The 22984-nt window shown below is 40.4% G+C and overlaps 1 protein-coding gene across 5 annotated transcripts in view; it reads right to left on the minus strand.

Moving 5' to 3' along the window:
- Nucleotides 1–1450: 1450 nt before the first annotated feature.
- The window catches only part of MSRB3 (methionine sulfoxide reductase B3), a 164575-nt gene continuing 143041 nt past the window's right edge, over nucleotides 1451–22984 (minus strand). For 2 of the 5 annotated variants that reach the window (XM_019952310.3, XM_019952313.3), the window contains 2 exons: nucleotides 13047–13144; nucleotides 1451–4628 (listed from right to left, as the gene is read on the minus strand). In XM_019952310.3, coding sequence (XP_019807869.1) covers nucleotides 4464–4628; nucleotides 13047–13144 — 263 coding nt within the window. In that variant the 3' untranslated portion in view covers nucleotides 1451–4463. Of the gene's footprint in view, nucleotides 6720–13046; nucleotides 13145–22984 lie in introns of all 5 variants that reach the window. The other 3 variants (XR_012324298.1, XR_004528896.2, XM_073788414.1) reach the window with 3 other exon arrangements.

The following is a 22984-nucleotide window of genomic DNA, read 5'->3' on the forward strand; positions in this document are numbered from 1 at the left end:
AAGTCAGTACAGGATGCTTGTAAGCCTGTCCCAAGGCTTTTTTTAATACTAGCATCTTCTAGAAGTCATTTCATTGTTACGATCTGGGTAACGATGGCAGTTTTCTGACAAAAAAGAGTCATGATTTGGATACATGGCACCTTTGTAAAAATCTCCTAATAGGTTAAAAAAAATTGATGATGATGATGTATAAGGAAATGAAAGAAATGGGAAAGGTCATTATGTAAATGTATGCAGTGAGATGTTCTCTAGTTCTTGGAATTGCTGAGATGAACCCTGCCTTGGACATCCTGCAGTTCTAGAAAGGTATGGCGAGCACCACGGGGCAGCCCAAGGTCAACCCATAAATGCAAACAGGAGCTAAGGTGGTACTGCTTGATGAGAACCAGTTAGTCTTCTAGAACAAGGCAAATGGGCAATGAAGGACAGGAATAGCTGAAAGGCATGAAGCTTTGGGAAAACGGACCCACTTCTACAGAAAGACAACCAGTGATGACAAAATAAACCATTTTGGAGGGTCAGATAGAAATGCTTTTGGAATTAATGCTAACTGAAATTTTCTCATGGAAAGTTCCAAGACAGTGGTTCTCAAAGTTGAACAAACACCAGAATCACAAAGAGGGCTGCTAAAACATAAATCAATAAGGCCCTACCCCAGAATTTCTGATGCATTAAGTTTAAGAAAACTTATATTTGTAGCAAGTTTGCAGGTGATGCTGATGCCGCCGTCTGGGGACCACACTTTGAGAAGCACTGTTCTAAGGTACACTACATGAAATTGCTGGCCTGTGAATTTTAGGATCCCAGGAATATGACTTAAAGAAGTGGCTGAAAAACAAAAGTCCTCATCACCTCATTTCTCCTCCCAAAGTAAACAAATCAACAAAATGAACCAAAAAATTAAACTCAAAAATTTCAATAACAAATAATACTATACCGAAACTCTTCTGTTAGAGATATTTAAAGGTGAATCATCTGTGAGCAATGGCGAACCCATAACGTGTTTCCCTAGAGACGAGTCCTTGACAACAGTATGTCTCCTGTCAAATTATTTAACAGAAGCCTAGGCATCAGCATGGTATCATTCCTGCATTTTCACCTATAGCGTTATCATGATGCAACTTGCCAAAGTCCATGTCTTAAGCACAAAAACATACACAAGCTGCTGAAGATTCTGCTGAGATGAGGTGAAAGGAGAGTAATTCTGTAAATGTTTCCCTTCCCTCCAACCTTTCATATCCCAGGAGGCCTCTCCTGGGGCCTGGGGTATGGGGAGTCGGACTAGACCCACTGTCAGAGCTCCAGCTTATAAAGTCCACACCAGATAAAAGGCCCTCTGTACAAACTACAGACACATCAGCTGGGTAACAGAGCAGCCTATGGCAAACTCCAGTGGATGGTCTCTGCATCTGTGCTAAAAATAAGAGAAGTCTTTAGGAGTCAGAGAGGAAAACATTTTTATAAAGAGATTTTATTACATAATTTCTGTATACAATAGACATAGGAAAAGGGTTTATAGTGAAAATTCCATGTCATTTTTCAAAAGTTTTGAATTGCTTGGAGAAAAATTCTTACAAAGCTATCTAAGGCAAAAGTAGTATTTGACCTTTAGAACAAATGCTAATCCCTTTCATCATATTCCATATTTAAAGCAAGGCATTTTCAATTCAATTAACATGGAGAGACTTTCAAATCGCTATGTCATTTACATTAAGAGTTTAAATTCATCTATAAAGTGAAAAGTTTAAACACATAGAAATGTTCTCTAATACAATACGTACTGTTGCTTTCTTCAGATCCATTCCACGTGAGTGTATGGACGTACTTTTTTACACACCAGCAAAGAAACCTGCGTCTCCTAACGGCACAGTGAGGGCTGGAGTGCAGAGAGGGAAAGCCCCATGCGTTTCCCATGTTAAATGGCATAACTCCCACAGATCACATACACCTCGCCATATTGACTCAGTTCATTGCACTCCATATCCTGCAAAAATAAATCTAGTGCTCGACAGCTGACATTATTGCTCACTTACGTTTTAGTAATATATTTCTTTAACATAAGACAGAAATATACTGAAATTCGATACCACTTAAACTCAAAAGCAATCTGAAATTCAACCACATGATGCATACACCCACTTGCTTTCTGCCATGGATGTTGCATTTTTCTTAAAGTTGGTGCTGGAAAATGTGGTAGAAGAAAAACTGGCTTTCCTTGAACGAAGACTAAGCATTAGAAGAGGAGCTTTTTGAGGGGAATGTTAAGCCCCACAATAAAACTGGAGGAACAGTGAGAATCCAGAGTCTCTGGGGAGAGGGAGAAGCCCCCGTTTATCTTCCTTGTCTACCCCAACACTGTAGCTTGTGTCCAGCAGACCCCGCAGCAGGCCACCGCCTAGAGCAGGAGCCACGTGAGCCCCCAGAGGATGGACCGCACACTGGGACAGGAATGTCCTGGGAGACCCACTTCTTTGGGGGTCCTTGGGTCGCTGGGAAATGTTGGGACTCCTTTGGTGAGGTCGGGAAAGACTTCTAGGATAGTCTGGACACCGAGGCTGCAAGGGTCTTAAATTCAACGTCTCACTTCTAGAGGGGAGTGACACTTGCGAATTCCAGAGTGACCCCAGGGCCTGAGGTGACACATCTGGGAGCGAGGGAGAAGAGCATAGTGCCTCTGGAATCTCAAAGTTGTGGCCCACATGACAATGACGAGCCTCACCAGGAGGTGTTTTGAGAGACACAGAAGGATGTGGACGTGACCACGCTGACATCGATTGATCACAACTTTTCATTTTAGTTTCTCATTATTTCTTTAAGATTGTCAGGTGTTCCTCTTTCTTATTTTGGTCTTGGTGCTTATAAGGAAAGATGTCAGTATTCATAAGCTATCGAAGATTTACAAAAAAATTATTTTTTAAAAATTACACTTCAGGATTAGCATTCAAGGCTACAAACACAATATATATCAGTCATAAACCATACTTTCACGCCTGGTGGCCGCAATACCCATATATATCACCACTGCTCAGAGCTGTAGCAACCTTACGGTGCACGATCCCACCGTATGGATGGTGGGACATCCATCCCACCAGACTAAATGTTACACGGCAACTGAGCGGAGCTTCTTAGAGTAAAACCAGCCATACTGCTACAGAGAAAAATTTCTGGCTCTTGGCCCAACTGTTTCCATACCAATCAGCTAAGTCACCCTCCTCTCTGCTTCTTTCCATTTCAAATGCCTGGGCTTCGGCCTTTGAGGCAATTAGAACCAGATCAGTTTAATTTTACAACACTGATCTTCATTGTATAGCAATATAGTAATTTTCCCCTGAGAGTGTCAATTATTTTGCAAATATTCTAAGTCGTGTTTATACATAAAGAATAGGCATGGAGAGGCTAGACAGCTTGTCCCTCGTCACACAGCAGATTAGTGTCAAGGGTGGGATGTGAGCTCCTGGCTGTTTCTATTTTAAGCCCCAATGTCCTTCCAGAGGTCACCTTGCCCTGTGCACAGGTCCCCCGCCCTCCCCTCTGGGCTCTGTTCCTTACTTGCTCTTCAGAGCACTGGACATCTAGTACCCAGGCTTCCTCCTCAACCTTCTCTGCTCTCTCTTACTTCTGCTGCCTTGATGAAGTGTGCTGTCCCCAGTATTTTACCTTACGCAGGGAATTCACCAAAATGCCCTTCCAGCCACAGCTGGTATGAGGTGTGGAGGGACAGACTTACAGAAGGCAATGGCAGGTGCTCTTCTTTGTGAATTTTGGACAAAACAGGGATCAACATTTTACGGTTATCTTACATTCCAATGTTTTCAACAAAAAATAAAAATAAAATAAAGGCCTAACCATGAGGTAATGTTTGCTTCTCTGCCACAACACTCAGTGTGCCCCCTCAGATCTGGCAACAATTTAACATAAGGAAAGACTTTAGACATTCACACCCTTTGCGGGAGAATAAAGGACCTCAGCCCAAACTTGCCACAAAGCTGAGAAGTCTCACAAGACATCGCTCCACCCTTGTCTTAGGTGGATCTGCACACATGCCTCCAGGCCGTGTGTCTCGCAGGTCTCAACACCCTGCCCCACCGAGCCCTGGTCTCCGCACTGCAGAGGAGATCTTGATTTTCATGTCTGAAGACCAAGCACCTTCTGCCTATTGAGCAAGGAGAAAAAAAAATCGAAAGAAGCTATGTAGGCGAAGAAAGTAATGCCGAAAGCTATGTAAGTGGCTCGTGAAGAAGTCTCACAAAGCTACCTCCGAGGTTCACTAAAGTTACAAACAGTTCCCGATCTAGTCAATAGCAAAATGCATTGATGGCCAGGGCCTCTGTTTAAGCAAAGGAAGAAAAATATCAATAGCATAAAACTGCTCTTCTATTTTTGAAAAAATATATCTGAGATAGACGCTCTCGAATTAGTTTTAATAAGCTGTGCATGAAGTACACTTGTTTCCATCAACTCCTCTACAGCTCTGTCTTGTCGCCCTGGGCCGGGCTGCCCCCTGCGCTGTCCCCACTGGCGTCGCTGATCTCTGCAGGTGTGAAAGACAAGGACGCAGAGTTTATGCAGTATCTTTTGCCGGTTGGACGAGGTCCATCGTCAAAAATGTGCCCGAGGTGAGCACCGCACTGCAAGAGAAGGGCAAAATGTTAAGTCAACAGCATCTACAAAGCCGGCTTTGAGGGGAACAGCAGTTTAAATGGATGACCGGCCTAGAGAGAAATGATGGAAGCCATCATGGATGATTTCTAACCTGCCTGTCAATAGCTGCAAAGATGGTTTCCGGCAGGTTTTGCACCACATGCTGAGAATAAAAAGCACTGGAATTGTGCATATCAGAAACCATTTAGGAGCCACTGTATCTTCTGATCTGTGAAGCCACTCAGCCCGCTGAAAAATGACTGCAGTAGTTTTATGAATTGAGTTGACCCTTGATCTGGACCTCTGGCACTGCTTTTAGCTTTGGATGGGTGGCTTTCAGATATGCAGAAGTTCACTGTAAAAGATACTGTTTAACTGGCCATGACGGAGGTGACGTTTGCTTTCATGGGCAGTAAAACTTAACATCAGACAAGCATTGGATGTTCTTGGAACCCAGCAAAGCAATAGCAAGACTCAACAGATTTATGTCACGGTCACCAAGACTGCAGTGGGGCAAAATGGAAACGTCACTAGTCCACGCAATCGGTTTTTCTGGCCTCCAACAGGTGGAGTGCCATGCGGTCTGCCTTACCTGCACAAACTGGGTCACGTGGAGAAGGAATAAGCTGTCGAGCTCATTCCATGCTACTGACTATCCAAAAAGCTGGGGAAGGAGGAGAGGCAGAGAGTCCAGACAGAGGCAGAAGGAGGGATGGTTGGTTATGACGGTGTTAAGAGAAATCCAGCCCAGAGAAAGTGTCTCCAAAAAGCCTGGCTCACTGAACAGAGCCCGCACTAACTAGTCTGCTGCTGGATTCGGCTCCCGGAGATAAGAGCACAGGCCACACTTACCTGTCCCCCACCCTCCTCAGCAGGGACAGGGCTGAAGGGTATGGGGACGTTAGTGCTCCACATTCAAACAGGCTGCAAAAACACATCGTTCGTCATGTAACAAAGAAACCAAAGCCTGGGGCAAATGACCCCCGTTCATTCATTTCACAAATATTTAGGGAGCGCCTGCTACATGCCAGGCACTGTCCCAGACTCTGGAGGTACAGGCAGTAGCCTCATGGAGCTTACATTCCAGTGGGGGAGACGGAAAATACAAAGGAAATTAGGGACCGTAAAGCACAGTAGGTGGAAGTAAATGCTAAGGAGCAAAACAAAAACGAAAATGAAAACCAGAAAGTGCCACAGGTTGGGGGCTGACATTTTAGGTAAGGTGGCCAGGGGTGGTTTTTCCGGGCTGGCTTTGGGATAAGAACCTGGAGGAAGTGAAGGAGCGGATATCCAGGGGAGAGCATCTCAAGCAGATGGAGGAGTCAAGACTTAGGCAAGAACGTGAGAGAAGAGACATACAGATGGTTCATTAATTCTTCTCATCGAGCTCGTTTGGTGTATAAAACACTCATACATTGCAAGGAAGGAAAATAGGAGACGATGAGAGAGAAGTGAGGGATGGTGCTCATTACAGTGGAAAGAACCAGAATCTCAGTTTCCCCATAGAAAGTACTAAATTCAATTTTCGAGGGTCCTCTAGTTATTAACGAATAGCACAAATAGCAGCTTCAACTAGAGGGCACTTCCACGGGAAAAGTGCATTCTTATTTTACTGCCAACATACTGTGTCAGCTTATTAAAGAACTAAAAATGAACCCTGAACTGATTTGATCTGTTGCCTGGAAAATATGAAACAGGCCTAAAAAACAAACCTTGCATTATTTTACCACATTTTATGCAGGTTTAGGTAATATCAAGGCTGACAGCTCAGATTGCTTTCCCTTTCTATAAACAATGGAGACCAAATTTTCAGGCATCAGCAGCTAAGATGCACCAGTAAAAATACACATGCTTACCCAGTGGACACAGGAGAGCACCTACTTCTGCCTGCCAAAAGAGTCAGCGTGCAGGCCGACAGGAACTGGTGCTCTCGGTGACCAGCACGTGTGCACAATTATTGATCTCATGTGCAGCTCCGGCTCTTCAATCACCTGGCATCTGAGAGGTGGCGTTTTCACATAAAAGCCTCAGATAGTTTTTTTGGTTTTTCTTTTTTTTTAATGAGAGAATACAGCTATCTGGGCAAAAATAAATGATATTGCCTTTATTAATCATCTTGAGCATATTTAGAAAACAGTTCTCTTTACCTTACTACAAAGATAAAGCATAGCAATGGTATACTTGAAGCCATTTTGTAGTATGTATTTTCCAAATCATTCATTTCCCAAATCATTAAAAAAAAAATCCAAATTAGAGTAATTTAATCTGTTGGACTGAGTTGGTTATTGGCCTGCAGTTTCATTTGAATCAATGAAACAAGTCATTTCAATAAGAAAAACACAGATTCTAGACCCAGGCAACAGAAAAAGGGAGCGGGATGAGGAAGAAGAATTATAGTGGGGAAAAGGCAACAAAGATCATTGGTAAATAAGTATCTGCGTTGGTGATGGGGTAGGGAAACCCTCAGAAATGGTAATGGTCCCCTAAAAACAATAGTGATAGCTTCATCATGCTTGCACAAGGTGTTCTGGAAGATTCACTCCAGGCTCACATAACTGAGGGAGGAGCAAGGTGTTCATTTAGATCTGTGCCACCACATACATGCCCATCCGGTTGCCTACAAAGTTGTAAGGCCGTTTGTCTGAAGGAAGCCTAACCACACAGTACCATTTCTGCTTCCTCCCAGGAGCACCTAGCCTCCCATAAAAGAACAGTACCTGGTTTCTTTTAAAAGTGCACAAGCCCTGAAGGCTCCTCCCTGAGGGGAACACCCATGGAGCCCATTCTTTCCAGCTTCTAACCCTGGTGGAAGGCTACGGTGATGAACGAAAGTTGTCACAGATGCATTGTTTCTTTAGCCACCTGGGAGCTCCGCGTCCCGGCCCCAGCCAGCTGGCAGTGTGCTGGGATCCCTCAGCACACCTGGTTGTAACTGAAACAAACTGGCTGCCCAATGAAGAAATCTCTGAAACCTGCTGTTAATGATTTATTTCCGGGTATGATCTTTGGTGTGCATTTTGAAAGTTGTTTTAAAATGGTTATGTATTTCTTTCTTTTACAGGTAAAATACAAACTATGACTGAATCTTCCAGCTCTTATTCTGAGGAAGCATGAGATAAGCATTGTTCAAAAGAAATAATTTAAATTCCCACGGGAATCCTTTATCACCTAAGCCTCTCACTCAGAAAAACTGGCAACTAAAGAACCTGTAGAGAACCAAGGGAAAGGACTCCCCTCAAAAAAAAGAAAAGTGATTGAGCATCAAATTTAACATAATTCCTTAAAATCTGACTGCAATTCTTAATTGTGTGCATGAGAAACACAAATAGTGCATTCAACACAGTTACATATTTCTGCACTGATATATTTCCAACTGTCCTGGAAGGTTTTCTCCCAGCTACTCCTAGGATGTTTGGGGTTTTATTATTATCATTTTCTCTTAAGTGTTTGATCTACAAGATGAAGCAGTTTCAAAGCAGGGCTTTTACACTTGGGCACATGGGGCAGGATGGGAAGGAGAAAAGAGTTTTAAGAAGGAAAGCAATTTACTTTGCCAGTAGTATCCTGTTTTCTCCCATCGTTATCAAAGACACTTGTGTGTAAGTAGGGCTCTTTTCCTCTGTGCTTGTGATATTAATCTTTTGCCAAGGAAATGATTGTGAAGTCACCAGTTTAGCATTATGATTTTACTGAAAGATCAAGAAAAAGAGGGGCTGTGAGTCTGAAATCCTATTGTAACACATGGGTGTCTTTAATCATCAGCAATATATGAGTTGTCATCTGCAAAAGATTAATAAGGTTTGGGGTTTTACCAAAAACTGCTTAACTCTTTTTTAAATTTTATTTATTTATTATTTATTTTGGGCTGCATTGGGTCTTTGTTGCTGCGCGCGGCTTTCTCTAGTTGTGGTGAGCAGGGGCTACTCTTCGTTGCAGTGAGCAGGCTTCTTATTCAGTGGCTTCTCTTGTTGTGGAGCACGGGTTCTAGGCATGCAAGCTTCAGTAGTTGTGGCACACGGGCTCAGTAGTTGTGGCACACGGGCTCTCGTGGGCTCTAGAGCGCAGGCTCAGTCGTTGTGGCACACGGGCTTAGTTGCTCCGCGGCATGTAGGATCTTCCTGGACCAGGGCTCAAACCAGTGTCCGCTGAACTGGCAGGCGGATTCTTAACCACTCCGCCACCAGGGAAGCCCAAAAACTGCTTAACTCTTGAAAAATACTTTGTATTGGTGGATATTTACCTTTCTGTTGATTTGGCTGACTTAGAACAAATTAATAAGGATCTAAAACAAACTTAAGGGACTCTACCATAGATTCAAGCAGTAATAGCTGCAGTCATAAATAGAGTCCAACTTGGGTAAACTCAGGGTTCTTCCTCAAAGATTATTACAAAAAGTTAAGTGATTTATTGGTCTCCCATTTGCTGCAGATGTAGAATTTTGATCTAAAGAAGGAAGAATCCCCCAATTATTTCCAGGAGAGACTTACTTCACTGAACTACAGCTTAAACCATGCAAATCTTACCTCTTTGCACTGAATTTAAATTCCTGACAGTGTTGCCTAACAGGCTGGGGTTGGAGGCTTAGGAAGAAGCTGTCAAGCAATTACTCATAGTAGTCAGTGAAAGTGGAATAGAAGCAATATATTTTATCGCTAACTAAAAATGTGAATTAAACGAAATTAAGAAAAATTCTTTATAACTGGAAATTGTTAGGAAATTGCTACAGCCAGGGGGAAGATACATACGCCCACCAAAGTGGAGAGCCACTGCAATGAGAAGCCTGCGCACCACAATGAAGAGTAGCCCCCATTCCCGCAACTAGAGAGAGCCCGTGCGCAGCAACGAAGACCCAACTCAGCCAAAGATAAATTTAAAAAATTAAAAAAAAAAAAAAAAGGAAGAAGAAGTCACTGGACACATGGAAAAACTACAGTGTAGTATAATGAGGTGGTAGGTACGGCTCCCAATGTGTTTATAATTCTTACCCAAACATGAGGCCTAATTCACTGCATGGTGTGATCCATATCACAATGAAGAAGAAGGGGCAGGGGAAGAGGAGAAGGGAGGATGGGGGAGGGGAGAAGGAGAAGGAGAGGAATCCTAAGTACTAAGGCAAGAATTAGAGACCCATACACCAAAAAAAAAAATCGCCATATTGCCAGGCAAGCAGGTTGAGTCTACTGGTTCCATCCACAGAAGCTCAGTTTATTTGTGTAAGTTGGCAGTAAAAGGGTCTACGTGTTTAGATGCTCCATCTTTACCATAAGAAAGAAGCATTTCACATACCATGTCCAACTGAGAATGTCTCTAAGATACTGAAAACATCTAATGGATTCTTTATAACACAAACCCCTTTCATGCAATGCAGTCCAGAAAAAGGACAAACCATGTGAATTCAAAATACAACAAGAATTTTAGAAAGAGGAGAAGCAAACCAGACAATTTTGCCATACCATGTCACCATCCAAAAGTTTAAAAGAAAAAAAAAAAAAAGATGGGAGAAGTTGCATGTAGGAGAAGAGACTTCCTAAACTGAAAGAATAGAAGGTAAAAGAAGATAAACTGATAATGAAAAATAGTGTTAAGGGTGAGAAACTAGGAAATAAGATACAAGTGGTTACTCTAGTATGGAAACCATTAAATCAGTTTTTTTCCCTCGAGTCAAGATAAAAAGGATGAATGAGAAAATGGACAAGAGAAAACTAAAGAAAAATGTAATACAAGAGGAAAATAAATGTCTGTGTCAAACACAAATTAGAAGACAAAGAAACTGAAAGGAAAGACACCCAGAACACTTTAGCTTAGTTAGCTCTTAGTGCACTGTGGGGCAGACATGTCCACTCTGTCCACACAGGAAAGAGTCCAGCAAACATATTCTTTGGGGCTGGAACCCAATTATTTTCCACATGGTACTTACTTCTCAAAGCATGCCTGTTTACACATGCGTTCATGGAACAAATTTCCCTCTCTCTTCTCTTTAAATTTAAGAGTTTTATTTAAGAAAGGGTCACTTTCTAATGTGAGAAATAAAAGTGGTGGAAAAAGAAGCTGAAATGGAGTAGGTCAGTCAGTGTTAGTTCTTCACGCAACTGTTAGGAAAGGACCAAAGAACAGTTAACAGTCACCTAGGCCTTTAACCAAAGGGCTGAGAGCTATGCTTGGGTTAGCTTGGTATCTGCTATGAGTGTTGCCTAATTTGGGCACAGTCTGTGGGTTTCATTCCTCTGGTCACTGTAGGACATCTTCCTAATGGTCTTGTCTTGACTCCTACTGGTGTTACCTCAGTGGCTGGCACAGAGAAAGGAGGAAGTATATTCTAACTGTGAATTATAACAATTAGTCACAAAGACATCAGAGTAGGGCCTGAATGAAAGGTATTATCTTATGCCCCACCTTTTCTGTCCCTTTTTTATCTGATTTTCATAGAACTCAATGTTTGAAAGTGGGTTCTGAGTGAAGAGGAAAGTAGCAGTCATATAACAGTCCTTAAGGCAGGTTAAACAAAGAAAGAAAAAAACAACCATTAGCCTTAAGAGAGGTTTACTAAGTACTATGTACCTAAGTTACAAATTACTGTGTACCATCCAACCTCACTTTTTTGTCAAGTATTTTAGATTCCTGGGTAGATATTCACAATTTGCTTCTGTGGCAGTTATAATAAAAATTCAGTTGAATCCAAAACTGAATTGAATTTAACTGCTGAGGGATCAGAGGATTTGGGTTTTTTTTTTTTTTCTTATTTCAATATGACTCTTTGTGGTACATGTATCTATCTATCTAACTATCTATCTATCTATCTATCTATCTATCTATCTCTCTATCTACCTACCTACCTCCCCTCTATCTACTTATTTATCCAACTGAGCACCGTAAAGAGCTCTGGAGCTAACTGCCCAAATTCAAGTCTCAGATCAATCTATGAATATCTACACAAGTGTAATTGCACTCCTTGTGCCTCCGTTTTCTCAAGTGTAAAATGAGAGAGAATAACATTATCTAGTCATAAGGTTATTGTGAACATTTACCAGGGGAGTTTTTAAGAATGTTGATGTTCAGGCCTCACCCAAACCAATTAAATTAGAATCTCTGGGGGTGAGACCCAGGATCAAAAAGTACCAGAATCTTGCTCAGACTCAGATCTGAGAAGCAAGAGTGAACTGAAAATGTGACTTGGATAAAATATAAAGCCTGCTTTTCAAGGGAGGGAGCGGTCCTCATACTCAGAAGACAGTTAACTTGCCAACCTTATTTTAAAAAAATAAAACAGGAATTCATCAGGTGGTTAGGTTCAAACGAATCTCCTTCCCTACTTGGTAGTAAATATGCTACCTACTCCCTAAAACTCATGTGCCTGATGAAGGGGGTTAACGGTCAGGCGGAAGAATGCTGAGGGAGGCCCACGTGGCAATCCCTTTGCTATCACAGCTGCCTGATTGTGCCCCCTCTACCTCTGATATGTACTGTACAAGAGACAGCCCCCAACAAAACACTCTGTAGTGTCAATGAGTTCCAGTGCCACAATACTCAGACTTTATATTTCACTTATTTAAAGCAAGTTAGGGCAGGACTACCTACTCTAGAATAAAATGTGCAGTTGCCCTAGTTCTAGAGAACTAGAAGAGACTATCTAATGTGCAGCTGCTCTAGAACTAGAAGGTTCTGGCTATGTCTCTGGGCTTAAGCACAAAACCCCCAAAAGTTCAAATTTCTTGATTGGGATGACAGATTAACTATATTTTTGCCTTCTGCTCAACACACGTTCATTTTCCCCCTTAGATCCAGCACTAATTCAGTCAGAGCAGGGTGGAAGGAACTAACTAGAACATCCTTGTAAATGAGGATAGGTCTATTCCTAGGAGAAGTAGAGAAGGAATTACCTTATCACACATTCCCTCTCTGCTCCCATACAGCCCACCACTGAACTTCCTCTTCCTTCTGCCGCTCTCCAACCTCCCTCCTCACATCCACCCAAGGAGAGCTGTTTCTGGGGTCTTTGTTGACCATGTTGGGATCATTACCATTAGAGGTATTATAACTGAACAGTGAGTGCACAGAACTGCAGGGAGAGGGGGATTATGTGAACAGATTATGTGAGGCCATGTGATGAAATCTTCACATGCCCTAAGAATGACCCATTCCCCACTGTATTAAGTCAATTGAAGATGATTTTTCCTACCAATGATTTTGTTTAATAGTGTTGAAGCCAATGACTGACATTTAAGTTGACTTGCTAAACTCCTCAAGACTGAGATGTCATTAGGACTTGATAGAGACTTCATTGTGTTTGTCCCTTTTGTGATGGGTCACTTGGCCTTAGTTGCTATATTTAGTACAACCAGGAGTCTTGAAAGTGCTTGCAATGCAGAGTGAGCATCATTTTGGATTTTCAGGTGGGATTAACTCACCTGAGAGCAGCTGGTTTCCACCCTGTGCATCCCATAGGAAAAGTCATCTGTGAATGTGACTGCATCAGAACTGATCACATCGTGGAATGAAGGCCAACCTGGGACAGAGCAAGCACAAGAACCAAAACAGAGGAGAGAGAGACACATCCTTGGGTTAGAAGGCAATTTTAAAAGAAATACTAAGCATAGAATGGAAATCTTTAGTATATGAATCATGCTTAACTTTTTCAACCTGAAAAAAAAAGGTCGAAGACTCAATGTTAATATATTTTGCAAGAATGCAACTATTTTTTTTAAGAATAACCTTTTCCTCACATTCAGATTACAGTTGTATTGGGATTTTATGTTTCACGAGACTCTCTTAGACCTTCCAGTAGTTTTTTTAGCGCATCCCTGAACTTATAAAGCTCTCTATCACCATTTCCTCTTCTCTCTCTTATCTTCAGAGTCACTGGGCACGGTCCTGAAGCACTGTGAGTTTTACAGTGTGATGTTTTCCAAAACACAATCCAACTGGTCTGGCTGTTAATTTTTCAACTATTCCATGCTTCTTTAGGAACCATGTTTTTTTAGTACTCAGTTTGGATAGTTAAAATATATTTTTTTAATTCTGTTTTTTCCATCTTAATCTAATTTCTCAGGATAGGGGTTATCTGGAAAGCATAGGTTCTATCTATTGATGGGCAAGAGGCTTGCTTACTTCATAGGAGAGTCACAGAGCAGTGTTCCTCAGGCATCTCTGGGTAGCGCCTTCTCTCAAATAGCATCTTGTTCCAATTTTCATTTAGTCTAGTGATTTTTTAAATATGCACATGGCTTTAAGAAACCCAGTGGTAAGTAGACCATAAGACTGTACACATGTTTATGGGTATACAGTCAGGTTTTATGTTCAGTACTTATGGGCATGTTTTTACATGTTTCCAGAAAATATGTCTGGAGTAACTGAGTTGAAGCCTGTATCCTCAAAATGATGAAAGAGGTGCAATGTTGCTGAATTGCTTGTGCAATTTTTTTCCTTTTTCAGAAGCCAAATTTTTCCTATAGAAAGGAGGAAGCCCTTTAAAAACTGAGTGCCTTGTGTTAATACACCTTTTGAAAGAAAACGGAATGCAAATTTCCACAATATGATTTCCAGTTTCAAACAAAACAAATTAGCTCAGGCCAAGTTTTTACACTAAACTCCCCCAAGCTCCCCTTCCCCCCCTTATGCAACAACATAGCTTTGGTAGTGCTAGATTTAACACCCAGAGTTTAAACACTGTCCAATTCTTTGATTTGACTTCGAGATTGCTACAAATCACTAGGAAAACCTTAACTCTGTCTATATAAGATAATATTCCACAAAACTTAATTATGCTAAGAAACATCAGTATCCTTAAGAAAACCTGTTTCTCCCCATTTTCTAAATTCCAAAGAGAATCTGAATATAGTCTGGCTTATAGTATTTGGTTTTTAATGATTACTTGACACATTGAGGTGCTCTTCTTTGTTCAATGACAGAAGTACCCATTGAAAAAGAGAAATTTAGTGGTGATGCTTCAAGACGTTGAAAAATAATTTATCCATGAAAAGAAAGAGAACATTCTGTTTCTGTTTTTGTTTTTTAAAGCTCCCATGTCTTAACTCATTTGACTACAGTTTATGGCAACTAATATTATGATGGGACATATTTGATTCAGTAGTAAACAGGTAAAGAGTTAGGAGTTTTTGTTTTTATTTTAAGTTTACCCTAAAGCTACCTCCCTCCCTCCACCACATCCACATTTTCCTATTTCTAGAATTTAAAATAGGTACGGAGAAATATATATGTATTTCCCATGCTACCTCTGCATCTTAGGTATACTTATCTTGTTCTATTCATCACAGTAGATTTGTGATTTGTTTTCATGCTTTCTCCCTGCTTGGCTGGTGAACATTTTGAAAGCGCTGACCTGAGTATACTCACAGCCTACCATGGTGTACAGCACAAAGGCACAGCTGAAATGTTTATTAAACGGATTTTCCACTAACCTTAAATAAGAAAGTGGGATGAATAATTACAGTACACCACAGAGTCCCATAGAAGAAGGAAAGAATATAATCATACTCCTTCTTTACAAGACCAGATTAAGGAATATCAATGCTACTTTCTCACTGGACTTTCCGTTTTGGCTCATTTACTATAATTAAGCCTCTCTATGTAGGTGAAATAACCTTATTATTTATTTGAGGTAGTAAAAACACATTGACGATCATCTAGGTCACTCACTTTACCGGGTTTTTGGGGGAGAGGGATGGGGGAGCAGAAGGACAAGTTACTTGCCAGTGTTACTCAGGCAGGAAGTGGCAGAGCCAAAAATAGAATCTGAGTATTCTGACTTAGTCTAGGGCTCTCTTCTTATGTTCCACTTTTTTCCTCAGTGAAAGGCTGAGAGGTCAATCATTTGAACACTCTGGTAGGAAGGAAGCTGAAGGTTTTAAGAAATATGTTTACGGCCAGTCTGGATTAGTTGATAGATACACTGTTGCACTTAAGAGCTTCTAGGTGGAAACCGATAATGAATGTACCCGACAATACCTATTCTCTCACTTTCTAAAGACCAAACTGTTCAAAGGAAAGTCCAAGAGTAATGATATAAATCATGTAATGTAGCTTGGGATATAGATAAGTTTTTTATTCATTTATCTAAAACAGCCAGGAAGACTTAGAAGCACACCCTTAGGCAATAATATTGAGAAAACTGTCCATTCTATTTGGGGTTTCTTAATTCTAATTCTTTCCTAATAATTGTGAATCACTGCCTACTAAAGATTTTGGGGAGGGAAAGGAACTGCTTTCAAATGAGCTATGAAACCATACAGCTATACATTTTGCATCCATGAATTAAATATTTATAAAATTTTCCAGAAGACCACATTCAAGAGTCGAGCAGGGTGATGTGGGGTGACATGGAGTAAAGGTTCTCAAAAGATTTCAATGTTTCTGAGAAAACTGTTTTGACACTTGAATAGTTTACTTGTTGTTTACCATGGTGCTATTTAAACACTAGAAGAGGGCTTCCTTGGTGGCGCAGTGGTTGAGAGTCCACCTGCCGATGCAGGGGACACGGGTTCGTGCCCCGGTCCGGGAAGATCCCACATGTTGCGGAGCGGCTGGGCCCGTAAGCCATGGCCGCTGAGCCTGCATGTCTGGAGCCTGTGCTCCGCAACGGGAGAGGCCACAACAGTGAGAGGCCCGCGTATCGAAAAAAAAAAAAAAAAAAAAAAAAAAAAAGCACTGGAAGAGACACCAAACATCCCAAAATTCATAGTGTCCCTTTGCACTGTAGAAGGAATACAGTTTTCAAGATGGAATATTGGATATGTCACCCACGTCTTAACTGGTGGGAGACTGACAAGGAGAGCCATGTTGAAGTCTATAACCTCCTGTATGGAACACATTTCAAGAGAATCACAGTCAACTTCATCAATAAGGTTAACAAAGGAGAATGTTGAGTTCTTTTGCTACATCTCTCAGAAAAAGAGAAGCTCTATAGAAAGAGAATCCAACGGAAAGGTAAGTCCTATTGACAAACTAAGAAGGACCTTTACCCAAGAATAAATTGTCTTATGACAGAGAAGCCACAGTGATGACAGCACTTTGAGAGCGGAATTCCCTCATCATGTGAAAGTATTTAAAGGAGGAACTCTTCACTGCTGTAAAAATCCTCAAAGGAAACCCTGCCCCCACTCCTAATAATAAGGAAAGTGCTTCAAAGGGTGATAGGCAAAGACTTGAAGCAATCTGGGTCTTGTTGAGAAAATTATCTTGAGCAAAGTGCGGGGGAGGGGATGTGTTTTTGTCAGTTTTGACATTAAAGAAAGATCATCCATCCTCCTTTCTCTAGGATTTCCCTTTTGGTCTTCTCATCTAACAAAACAGTATTTGTTTTGGAGGTATTCCATACACTTTTTAAAAGAAAAGTCATGTGAAAACCTGTATAAACAGCGTTGACTCACCCTACCCCCAGTACATCCCTTTGCTTCTATTTGAAAAGGCTGGATATGGGCTGGTTATCATTTTATTTCCAAGAACATAAACTGTACCTTTTAGATTTTAGTCTATTATTATCAAGAATATCTTATATTCTATGTTTTTGTTTTTTCACATGCAGAACTATAACAACACAAACTAGAGAAGATGACACAATGTACAAGAAAGCAAGTAAATTACTATCTAATTAAAACATTTAATTCTAATACTAGCAGAGTTCTCTAGAAAATGTTATCTTTCTCAATGCTTTTTTGTCTCCTTTTTCCAAAAACTCCCCTCAACTCTGGAGGGTGGCTGTTAAAGAATATTTCTGATTTTAAGAGCTTAGTTTAAGAGCTTAGCTTAGTTTAAAAACAAATAAAATATTATCTTTTTTTCAACCAGAACTTGAAATCTGAATCTAATACTTCTTGATACTATTACGATCCCCTTAGCACCACTGGACAATATTCTATTTAGGGACCTTGGCTACAACTATTACATAAACATAGTGATATATAATTTATTTATTTATTTATTTATTTGCATTACACGGGCCTCTCACTGTTGTGGCCTCTCCCGCTGCGGAGCACAGGCTCTGGGCGTGCAGGCTCAGCAGCCATGGCTCACGGGCCCAGCCGCTCCGCGGCATGTGGGATCTTCCTGGACCGGGGCACGAACCCGCACCCCCTGCATCGGCAGGCAGACTCTCAACCACTGCGCCACCAGGGAAGCCCTAATTTATCTATTTTAATACTAAGTTTCTCTTTTTTCTATTAATTTAAAGGCACACAATTGAAGAACCATTTTTACGGGTTAATACATCTTGTCTCTGCTTTAAATTTTAAACTCATTTTTTCACCTTATAAAGATGGAAGGAGTAGATGAGTTATTGTGTAGATAGACTGTAATATTGGCTTGTTATATATAGTTTTCTTTGCCACATTTCCTTGACTTTCACGTAAGCAATGAATGAGTTTATTTGTTTATTGCACACCTGATTTCGATAAGAGTTTTGTATTTTTAGCTCTTAGGCTGGGATTAGTCATCGCATATATATATGCAGAAATATGATCTGAACTAAACTTTTAACAACTCTTAAATTTGAAAAAAATATAATTGTGTGAGATTTTATTTACTCAGACCAGTTTTTGTATACATTGTATTAAACCACCAAATGTATTTGAATGCTTGACAATGGAGAAATAGGCTTCCAGTATCGTCTGGAAGTGTTATAATGATTAGAAGTCTTACTGAGCTCATGAACCTAAAATTAGAGAACCTTAAGAATCCTAGGAGTTGGAAGGGAAGGTAGAAATCATCTGGCCTGAGGTAAAGTCCCCCTTCAACATCTCTGGCACAAAATCATCTGTGATCTGCTTGAATATGTCCAAACAGAAGCAAACTCACTAATTCACAAGAAGGCTATTCCATTTTTGAAGAGTTCAAATTGTTAGAAATCTGTCTCCCTCTAATTTTTGCCCTTTGGACTTACCCTTTAAAAATGATATGGAATAAATTTAAAGTATCTTTCAAAAAATAACTTATATTCAATAAACACGTTCTCCTCTCTAAGAATTCTCATCTTTAAATAGCAAATAACTATAGGTACTACACCTAATGCCGACAAGCTGGAATACGACAGTTCTGCTTCAATTTTATCCAACCATCAGGCCAAATTAATAAGCAGACATAACTTGGTATATGTGGTATATGCTGGTATAACGTGAAGCAAATCTGAACATAAGAGTAAGAGATTAATAGTAGATCCTTGGTGCTTGCTACCACCTACACTAGAATGGATTTTTTTAGATTGCAGTAGAAGGAATTATTCCTTCTCACTCATAATGTAGCTTAATAAAGCTGCTCTGAGTCTACTTGAACCCAGAATTTTATAGTGACACAGCTCTCCAAAAGTAGCGTTGCGTTCATAAATTTAAAATGTTCCACTCCAACTGCCTCTTGAGAAAAACTTTCTCAGCTCCCTATACCAGGCTTTTCCTCCTTCCTCTCAAAAATCTTCAAAACAAGTTGTTAAAACTAACAACAGATTATAAACAAGTTGAAGCCAATTCCATCTGTACCACGTCTAGAAGAAGTGGCCCTCATTCCCTTACTCTTAATTTAACAAGGACTGCTATACAGCTTCCCCTTCCCCTACACCCTCCCTCAACTCCCAGATAAAAATACCCCCAGTAAATTGGCTACATGACCCATCAGTAAAACATAGCAGAAACTACGCATGACCAAGGATTCATTTAATTGAAATGTAATTACAAATATTTTGTTGTCTTCAAATGCAAAATAAGTTTGAGCACAACAAATGCCACCTGGGCTTGAGTGATGGTTTAATAATGATGATATATGTTTGAGCATGGTTTTGGTGAGACAAGCTGGAGACTTACACATCTATAATTTTGTGTGGATAGCAATTCTCACAGCTCTATAATTCTAGGACCATACATCAAAATTTGTAGCTTTTAGTTTCTCTGAAGCCAGAATATGTTAACCTCACCGACCGATATTTACTTTATTAGCTATCTCACGCCAAATAATAAAACTCTCTGTGAAGACCCCCTGCTAACAAGAATTGTTTGAAGCTTAGAGCTCTGATTCTTGCCCAGTTATTCACTTCAGTTGACACTTCAAGTGTAACTTTTATCTCATTTTTAAAAGGATGATTCTCTATTCCCCCTCAAAGACCCAAAAGTTTAAGTAATAACCAAATACATGCATGTAGTAGAAAATCAAACAGTGCAAGATGACTCAGTGAAATGTTCCCTTTCAATTTTCCCCACCTTGTAGACAACGATTTTTAATAGTTTTCCATTTATTTCTAAAAAATATGCATATGCTGCTATCTCTTGATTCCTTCATTTAAATCTGTGCTGTCCAATACAGTAGCTACCAGCCACATGTCACAATTTAAATTTAAATTAATTAAAATTAAATAAAATTTAAATTTCAGTGTCTTAGTCACACTCACCACAGTCCAAGTTCTCAACAGTTACATGTAGTTAATAGGGACGATATTGGACAACACAGATAACAGATGTAGAATATTTCCACCATTATTTTCCCCAGATATAAAACATTTCCACCATTGGATAGTGCTGTTTATAAACTATAAAATGATTCTTTCTTGTGAATGATGAAGATTTATACTTACACTGTCTCCCTGCCCTTCCCCTTTCCAATTTTTGAATAGTAATATTCTTTTAAAACCTTGCTTGGTAACATCTGCCTCTTGAACTAGAATGTAAATTCAGTAAGAGCAGGGAGTTTGTTTTGTTCATCACTGTATTGCCAATCATTTAAAATAGTGCCTTCGGGGGGCTAACGATAGACTCTTGGAGGGCTCACTCCAAGGAGCACTTCCCAGAACTTCTGCTGCCAGTGTCCTTGTCCCCACCGTGAGCCACAGCCACCCCCCATCTCTGCAGGAGACCCCCCAACACCAGCAGGAGGAGCCATTAATGAATTAATGTACCAAGTGAATCTCAGATATGTGGAGTGAAAAATATCTGTACTGACGCCCTCCGGCGACCTACACACAGAGGTGGGGCCAAATCCAAAGCTGGGCCCTGGGAGCTGTGAGAACAAAGAAGAGAAAGGGAAATCTCTCCCAGCAGCCTCAGAAGCAGCGGATTAAAGCTCCACAATCAACTTGATGTACCCTGCATCTGTGGAATACCTGAATAGACAACGAATCATCCCAAATTGAGGAGGTGGACTTTGAGAGCAAGATTTATTATTTTTTCCCCTTTTCCTCTTTTTTGTGAGTGTGCATGTGTATGCTTCTGTGTGAGATTTTGTCTGTATAGCTTTGCTTCCACCATTTGTCCTAGGGTTCTATCCGTCCATTTTCTTTGTTTTGTTTTCTTTCTTTAAAAAAATTTTTTTTCTTAATAATTATTTTTTATTTTAATAACTTTATTTTATTTTATCTTACTTTATTTTATTTTATCTTCTCTTTCTTTCTTTCCTTCCTTCCTTCCCTTCTTCCTTCCTTCCTCCTTCCCTCCCTCCCTCCCTCCCTCCATTCTTTCTTTCTCTCTCCCTCTCTCTCTCTCTCTTCCTTCCTTCCTTCCTTCCTTCCTTCCTTCCTTCCTTCCTTCCTTTCTTTCTTTCTTTCTTTCTTTCTTTTTACTTTTTCTCCCTTTTATTCTGAGCCGTGTGGATGAAAGGCTCTTGGTGCTGCAGCCAGGAGTCAGTGCTGTGCCTCTGAGGTGGGAGAGCCAACTTCAGGACACTGGACCTCCCAGCTCCACATAATATCAAACGGCAAAAATCTCCCAGAGATCTCCATCTCACCACCAGCACCCAGCTTCACTCAACGACCAGCAAGCTACAGTGCTGAACACCCTATGCCAAACAACTAGCCAGAAAGGAACACAACCCCACCCATTAGCAGAGAGGCTGCCCAAAATCATAATAAGTCCACAGACACCCCAAAACACACAACCAGACGTGGACCTGCCCACCAGAAAGACAAGATCCAGCCTCATCCACCGGAACACAGGAACTAGTCCCCTCAACCAGGAAGCCTACACAACCCACTGAACCAACCTTAGGCACTGGGGACAGACACCAAAAACAACGGGAACTACGAACCTGCAGCCTGTGAAAAGAAGACCCCAAACACAGTAAGATAAGCAAAATGAGAAGACAGAGAAAGACACAGCAGATGAAGGAGCAAGATAAAAACCCACCAGACCTAACAAATGAAGAGGAAATAGGCAGTCTACCTGAAAAAGAATTCAGAAAAATGATAGTAAAGATGATCCAAAATCTTGGAAATAGAATAGACAAAATGCAAGAAACATTTAACAAGGACCTAGAAGAACTAAAGATGAAACAAACAATGATGAACAACACAATAAATGAAATTAAAAGTACTCTAGATGGGATCAATAGCAGCATAACTGAGGCAGAAGAACGGATAAGTGACCTGGAAGATAAAATAGTGGAAATAACTACTGCAGAGCAGAATAAAGAAAAAAGAATGAAAAGAACTGAGGACAGTCTCAGAGACCTCTGGGACAACATTAAACGCACCAACATTCGAATTATAGGGGTTCCAGAAGAAGAAGAGAAAAAGAAAGGGACTGAGAAAATATTTGAAGAGATTATAGTTGAAAACTTCCCTAATATGGGAAAGGAAATAGTTAATCAAGTCCAGGAAGCACAGAGAGTCCCATACAGGACAAATTCAAGGAGAAACACGCCAAGACACATATTAATCAAACTGTCAAAAATTAAATACAAAGAAAACATATTAAAAGCAGCAAGGGAAAAACAACAAATAACACACAAGGGAATCCCCATAAGGTTAAGAGCTGATCTTTCAGCAGAAACTCTGCAAGCCAGAAGGGACTGGCAGGACATATTTAAAGTGATGAAGGAGAAAAACCTGCAACCAAGATTACTCTACCCAGCAAGGATCTCATTCAGATTTGATGGATAAATTAAAACCTTTACAGACAAGCAAAAGCTGAGAGAGTTCAGCACCACCAAACCAGCTTTACAGTAAATGCTAAAGGAACTTCTTTAGGCAAGAAACACAAGAGAAGGAAAAGACCTACAATAACAAACCCCAAACAATTAAGAAAATGGGAATAGGAACATACATATCGATAATTACCTTAAATGTAAATGGACTAAATGCTCCCACCAAAAGACACAGATTGCCTGAATGGATACAAAAACAAGACCCTTATATATGCTTTCTACAAGAGACCCACTTCAGACCTAGAGACACATACAGACTGAAAGTAAGGGGATGGAAAAAGATATTCCATACAAATGCAAATGAAAAGAAAGCTGGAGTAGCAATTCTCATATCAGACAAAATAGACTTTGAAATAAAGACTATTAGAAGAGACAAAGAAGGACACTACATAATGATCAAGGGATCGATCCAAGAAGAAGATATAACAATTGTAAG

The sequence above is a fragment of the Tursiops truncatus genome, chromosome 11, assembly GCF_011762595.2.
Source record: "Tursiops truncatus isolate mTurTru1 chromosome 11, mTurTru1.mat.Y, whole genome shotgun sequence".
Taxonomy (NCBI): Eukaryota; Metazoa; Chordata; class Mammalia; order Artiodactyla; family Delphinidae; genus Tursiops; species Tursiops truncatus.